This window comes from Hibiscus syriacus, unplaced genomic scaffold (assembly GCF_006381635.1).
Source record: "Hibiscus syriacus cultivar Baekdansim isolate YM2019G1 unplaced genomic scaffold, ASM638163v2 tig00000477_pilon, whole genome shotgun sequence".
NCBI lineage: Eukaryota > Viridiplantae > Streptophyta > Magnoliopsida > Malvales > Malvaceae > Hibiscus > Hibiscus syriacus.
The window spans coordinates 5091868-5098782 of NW_024061790.1; the positions used below are offsets into that span (position 1 = coordinate 5091868).

Consider the following 6915-nt stretch of genomic DNA (forward strand, 5'->3'; position numbering starts at 1 on the left):
ATGTATAATTATAGAAACAAATTATTATAATAAAATATTAAAAATTAATTTAAAATATCAAAATCTTGTACAGACTACTAGAATAATAAATACATATTAATACTGACCAAGATAATTGGAACACATACATTTTAATCCAAACGATACTTATTTTAAATTTTTTCTTTTATATTTTTCGTTGATAATATATTTCACTCCTAAGAATTTTGTAAGCTTTATCATATCTGAAAATTTTAGAAGTTCATCCCCTTAACATAAAAATCATAAGAAACAGACTCCACAAATCTATCTAACATTAACTTATCTCCTCTAATGTGGTTATTACACTGATACCTGGTTGAAAGAACAGGTCGGTCATTTTTCAACTTCAACCCCAAATTGTTGTTTCAACCTGGCTCAGCTCCATCTTTGTATGAAGAGAAAATCCAAGACTAATGCAAAGAGCATCGGAAAGGAAACCGGTCGAGAGCCGGGATGTTCGACCAGGGGAAGATTGTATATATAAAGGAAATATTCGCTAGACTTAAAGAAAAGTCTAATATTCTACTTAGCATTCAATATGGTTATCCAGCTAAAGCAGTGATTCATTGCTGAAACAAATAACAGAAGTACAACATGAAGGAATAACATTTTACAAATCCAGAATCCGTTTCAAATGTTTTTCTAATTAATGAAAATGCTAAAAGGAAAAACAAGAAACAACAGCCAAAAAGAAAAAGAACATTATCCTTTGACGTTTCAGCAACAAAAACAGGTTGTTTGGCCAGAGTTTTCTACACAATTATACAACATTTGCTTCAGATGATAATCCTCCTCTCTAAACTATGAAGTTCTCATCTAACATTTTGCTTTCATCAATCCCCTGTTAGTGGAAGATTTTCAGAACCAAAGAGATCTAACCCCTTTCCCCAATCCCAACCAAAAGTAGTGCCAGAACAGAAGAAAAAATATACAGCAATCGGAATCATCTTGATCACAGATATCTATCCAAATGCCAGCAAAATGTAATGAAGTTCTACAACATACCACAATATCCGTTTACCAGCAGAAAAAATGAACTGAAAATGTCATTTGGAGTTACCCGTAAAAAGCCCCATGAATTACACCATGAACTCTAAATCTTATGTCCTCCAAGGCTCTTTCTATGTCTTCATCTGAATAGCATTCAGCTTCTCCTCCAAATGTAGAGTGCTGGCAGCAGTTAGAAGCATGTCAACTCCACCTCTACTTTTATCGGACTCCTCTTCGTTTTTCCGATTTCGACTTGTTTCCTGATTATCATATGCCAATTTGCCTCCTATGCCTTCCCTTTTTAGCTTATTTTCCCGGTTCTGATACACCCTTTTTGCTTTGCGTATTTGCTGGACCCCAGCATCACATTTTCTGCAAAACCATTTCCCTTTGGGTACTGAAGTTTTTGGTGGTTTCATGCAATAAATGTGGTATGCAGCATCACAGCCATCACATAAAACAATCTTATCATCATCTTTATCGATGAGGCAAGTTCTACACAGACAAGAAGGACAGTACCAAAGGGAACAATATGATTTTAACTGTTTCGTCGTCAGGCACCTCACGTGATAATATTTCTGAGGGCAGTAGAGATGCTCACAACTCCTTAACTCCTCACTTTGTTGAACAGCACTTCCGCAAATTTTACAATCATGTTGGTTTTTGCTCTCTTGTTTCAATTGCCCCTGGTCGATGCTACAGTTTGAATTTTCTCCCGGTTCAGTAAATGTTTTGCAGTTTGCATTAGGATTTTCATCAGCAACATCATTGTAGAGATTCCCTGGGGCATTCAGTCTGTCACATACCACACAGTTCTCATGCGGAGATCCTATTCCCTTTGCAGTACAGCAGGCACAATACCAACTTTTTGGAGGAAACTCTTTCACAGCAGGCTTAACACAAGCAACGTGGTACATTACCTCACATGAACCACAAACTAAACTATCCTTCCCATCTGCTTTCTCCCCACAATGCCCACAAGTACAAACTTTATACACACCACAAGTTTCAGTTTGCTCCAGTTTAACAAGAGGTTCTGGCTCCTGAGTAAAGAACTGTTTTCCATTGAAAAAATATATATTCTCAGAAATGAAACTTCAAAGCAGATTCTTAACATATAAATTGATATAGCTAGCAGGTAATACAAATTAAAAGCTAGAGAAAACAGTTCAGGACAGAATCCTCCTACTGCCTTAAAACCAAGGTGCTATACAAATGATAAATTCAAATATCCATCAAAATGCTCTATGAATACCAAATACCTATAACACACCCATCATATAAAAAAGCACTACCTCCATTGAAATCTGAACATATGAACAGCAGAAATTCCAGGGTCTTATCCTGAATTTTTTTTTATAAAAAGGGTCTTATCCTGAATCAACTATATCAAACTCTTAAGCACCAAATGCATCCTGAACCACCTAACACAGTTCTTTCTTTTTGATACAAAATATCTAATATGTTTAGATGCACCTATAACTCAAATTTGAAGTTAAGATCAATGGGTTATGCTGATACAAGTATGCACATGCAAACTATAAGCTAATTCACAAATGTTTTCCTCAAATTTCTATAAGCTAATTCACGAATGTTTACCTCACATTTCTCCTCTTCGACAGCAACACCAGAACAGCCAATCTGCAAGGTGAAGAAAATTCATCACAAAGATTCATTATCAGCAATAAAGTCTTTAAACAAATTACAAAAATTCAAATTACTATAGCAGCACTGCAGTGCCATGTGTTTACTAGCTCACTTTTTCACGATAAGAAGTGCTTGATATGTTTGAGAGGCTCTTTGCAAGGGATGCAATTTCAGTACCTATTTCTTGAAGTTTTCTCCATACCTACAGGAAAATTTAGGTCGAGGCATATATATGTATGTATCTAAATAACATAATTAGTGATGAAAAAAATCTGGATCTGCTCCATGGAATAATCTATTCACTTTTGGGGGATATTTTACAAGCATTTCTTCTCTTCGCAAGAAAAAGCTTTTGCGAGTATGTTGCATTGAGCACCAAATTAAGGAAAATAAAGTACACAACAATATCAAAAGAAAAAAAAAAAGCAAGAATCTGCCACAAATACACATGCATGCAAGAATAGTCAACCAGAAACGAGACACACAGATCTAGTAAAAGCCTGTATAAAAAGAAGCAGCAATTCTCAAATCATTCAAAAGAATTGCAAATTTGTCATATACAAATAGAAGAAATTAAGGATTGATCTAAGGTCCCACATCCATCTAAGTTCTCAATATTACTGTGGGTTCACAAATCAATCTAAATAAAAGTCGATTTTCAAAAAAAAAATCTAAATAAAAGTCAGATATGAACCATACATGTTCACTTCTAGAATGTTCTATATTAAGAAAAGAGTAAATTAGTTGACTGAAAACAAGATAATTTATATGGATATCCTTCACAACAGTTCAGCAATGTAGAATCCAACATCATCCAGCTAAGGCCCCAGAATGTAATACTGTTCTAAACATAACCAAAAGTTGAGCTTATAGAACTTTAATTCAATCAATGTAACATTTCTAGTTTTAAACTAAGCATGTCCATTAAGCAATGCATGCAAATAAAAATGATTGCATAAATTACCTGCTGAATGTCTGATGAGAAAAGGATAGGTGATTTCTCATAAGCTCCATCTTTCATCCTTGAGTTCATGAGACTTAAGTGAAAGAGGCTATCAAACTTCATCCCTTGGAAATTTTCAAATAGAAGCTTGCACAGAGACGTGAATTTTTCAGAAATTATAACTTCAAAGAAAACACGCTGACACATCTCAGTGGTGATGTGAGGTTTTGACTCCTTAAAGGATCTGTTAGATATAATAGCCTCCAGCTCCTCAGAATCCTGTAGATGAATCAGAAAATTAATATTCCAATACATCAGAAAGAAAATTGACAAGAGAAAAATCAATGCAAGACATGATAGATCACATGGAGTTTAGACAAAAACATAAACCTTAAATGTCACATTACAACCATTTTCTCGATGAAATAAAAGTGCATCTTGAATGCAATGCCGTATACCACCTTCATCACCACTTACTAACTGATGCATGTGCTCCAATACAACATTTCTCCACTTCCTTTGTAGACGATAATTTTTGTCATTTAAAGAAGCACAATGATCAGTTTCAGGAAGAGTGACCTGCTCACAGTAAGTATAATCCATTAGCATGTCAAACTGTACTTTTTGGTCTCAAAAGCCAAACATCTTTCTTCAAAAGAACAAAAAAGACAAGAACTTATCAGTGCAAAAAAAAAATATTGGGTATTCTCAAAAAAAGAAAAAAGAACATAGAAAAGCGTATGTTTGGATAACATAGGGTCAAATGATAAATCTTGCTGAATATAATTCAAAAACTTTCCACTTTTATCATCCATACATTCTAGAGAAGTGTGGCATACACTATCATAGCTTGCTTCTCTAACTTCAGAAGCTTCTACTTCCTTAGTTACCTAAAGGTAGCTAAAAGTCATAAAGCAGGAATTTATTTCTGGGGTTTATATGTAATGGTGAAAAGATTTTCTACATTAAATATACAGGATACTTGAGGAATAGAAACATGAAACTTGTCAAAATCTATCACTTTCAATTATCAGTGAGACAGGATAACAGGATTAAAATTCTCAAATACATTAGCCCCTATTCCTCTGACAGACATGAGAGAAATACGCTGATGTCACTGTAAGAGAAAATTTTAACATTTTTACATCCAACTCCCCTTCAACACATGTCTTGATGAAGCTTTAGAGAACTATGTTTGAGGGCTAAGGCCAACTTTTAAGAATATTTGCTGAATAAACTTCCACTTGCAAACAATTTCTCGTCTTGTGGAAGAAGAAATTACATTTACAAAAGAATCACCTTCTTTCAACCAACAAAGCCACCCAAATACCACATGAGTTCTAAAATACCATCAACAAGTGACAACTACTAATTGTAAATTTCTAGGCATTACAAGCTTGCATATTTATGACATACTATGCACAATAAAGCACCTTAATCATTCAATGCCCATCTCAACATTAAACATTACAACAACAAAAGAAAGTCAACAGCTACAACTGCAAACGTACATATTCAGACACATTTATCAAAATCTACCTGGTCTGTTGATGCGATACCGCCATCTTGCACTCTGATCTTCGAACTCAAACTTAACTGTTTTCGCCTCTTATATGTTCGAAAACTCTCACTAGCTCCAGAACTTCCATCACCAGAATCATTCATACATTCATATTCACACCCATTACCCACTGGTTCACTCCTGAAGCACTTAATCTCCTCCCCACATTTTGTTTCTTCACCATTGCTTGTCCCCTCCTCAAGACCCATTTTTACCATTAAAAAAACCCTAGTTTCCAAAGCATTTCACAACAGAGTTAGGGTTTCACTGTAATAAACCCGCGTCATCTTCCGAATTCACAACACCATCACATAAACACTTTAAAATCATCAAATTCAATGAAAATAATCGTTGCGAAACTAAGAAATCAAATAAAAGAACGAAAAAGAAAATTGAACCGCAAATAAACCTTCCCCTGCTCTTTAATTCTAGTAAAAACGTTGAAAACAAAGAAGAAATAAAAAACACAAACTAAGCAAAGTAGTTTAACGGAACTTCACTCTCCACTATATTTTAAACCATTTGAAGTTCAAGAATTAAAAATTCCAATAGTTAAACAAGTACGTTTTCTGTCTCTCTCTTTTTCCCCCACCTGCATTTCTCGAGAACCAAACAGCAAATTACAAAAAGAAAACAGAAAATGAAAATGAAAGAAGAAAATAGAAGGTATACCTGAGTTGAAAAATTGAAATTTGAAACCCTAAAAGATTTGAGAGAATGTGAGTGTTATTTTTTTCTCGGAAACTTTAATCTTTCCTCTGCAACTTCTCGTCTTATCCCATTTCTTTAGTTTACTGTTTTATTTTTCAGTTTGTTTAGTTGGATCGGATCGAGACCGGATGATTCCGGTTGATAGTGAGTTGAAACCGACAGATGCCGGTCGTTTAGGGCAAATAAAGTACTCAATCCAAAAGTCAAAGTTTAAGTCAATTTTTGAGTCGACTGTTAGAATCTCAAACGTATATATCTGACCAATCAGGAAAACACATTCTCCAAGCAATTTTATGGGAATAACATTTATTTATTAACTATTTATATAACTAATATTTAAAAATTTATTTAAAAAGAGTTACGTGGCATAAAGTTGAGAAATTCTAAGAAAAGATGGTGTAATTTAAAGTTAAAAAATGACATAAAGAGCCACGATCGAAAATATAATTTTACTAATATTTTCGGTTGTAATCATGAAAAAGTATATAAAAGTAGTATAATCGGTAAACTAATAATATCGGTAAGTATTGATACTTAGTTACAAGTATAAATATTTGTCATGAAATAAGTATTGAATTGTATTTAACATTTTAGGTTATAATTGAAAATGTTACCAAAGATATAACATAATAGGTTGAATTGGATAACATTTTAGGTTCTAACTAAGTATTGATAGTTGTCGTGAAATAAATATTCAGCCGCAATTTTTATTTTAGATTGCAATGAAAAATGTTACCAAATGTATAATATTTTAGGTTGGATTAGATAATATTTTAGGTTGTAACTAAGTATCGATGCTTAGTTGTAAGTATCAATACTTGTCGTGAAATAAATATTGAACCACATTTAATATTTTAGATTGCAATCGAAAATGTTACCAAAGATATAACATTTTAGGTTGGATTGAATAAAAATTTAGGTTGTAACTAAATATCGATGCTTGTCGTGAAATAAGTATTGAATCACATTTAACATTTTAGGTTACAACCTCATAAATATAGTCGTAAAATATAGTCGAACTGGAAATCTTAAACACAAAAAT

The 6915-nt window shown here is 33.4% G+C and overlaps 1 protein-coding gene across 2 annotated transcripts; it reads right to left on the reverse strand.

The window, feature by feature from the left end:
- Positions 1-984: 984 nt before the first annotated feature.
- On the reverse strand, positions 985-5945 carry LOC120207154 (PHD finger protein EHD3-like). Of its 2 annotated transcripts, XM_039206671.1 has the most exons (7): positions 5835-5945; positions 5141-5390; positions 3992-4180; positions 3623-3880; positions 2771-2860; positions 2611-2652; positions 985-2066 (listed from the first exon to the last, which is right to left on the reverse strand). In XM_039206671.1, exons 2-7 carry the CDS (start codon positions 5378-5380, stop codon positions 1143-1145), a joined length of 1743 nt encoding a protein of 580 aa, XP_039062602.1. In that variant the 5' UTR covers positions 5381-5390; positions 5835-5945; the 3' UTR covers positions 985-1142. The 2 variants fall into 2 exon arrangements, with proteins under 2 accessions (XP_039062602.1, XP_039062598.1); XM_039206667.1 differs by lacking the exon at positions 5835-5945 and having other exon boundaries at positions 5141-5557.
- Between the last annotated feature and the right edge of the window lie 970 nt (positions 5946-6915).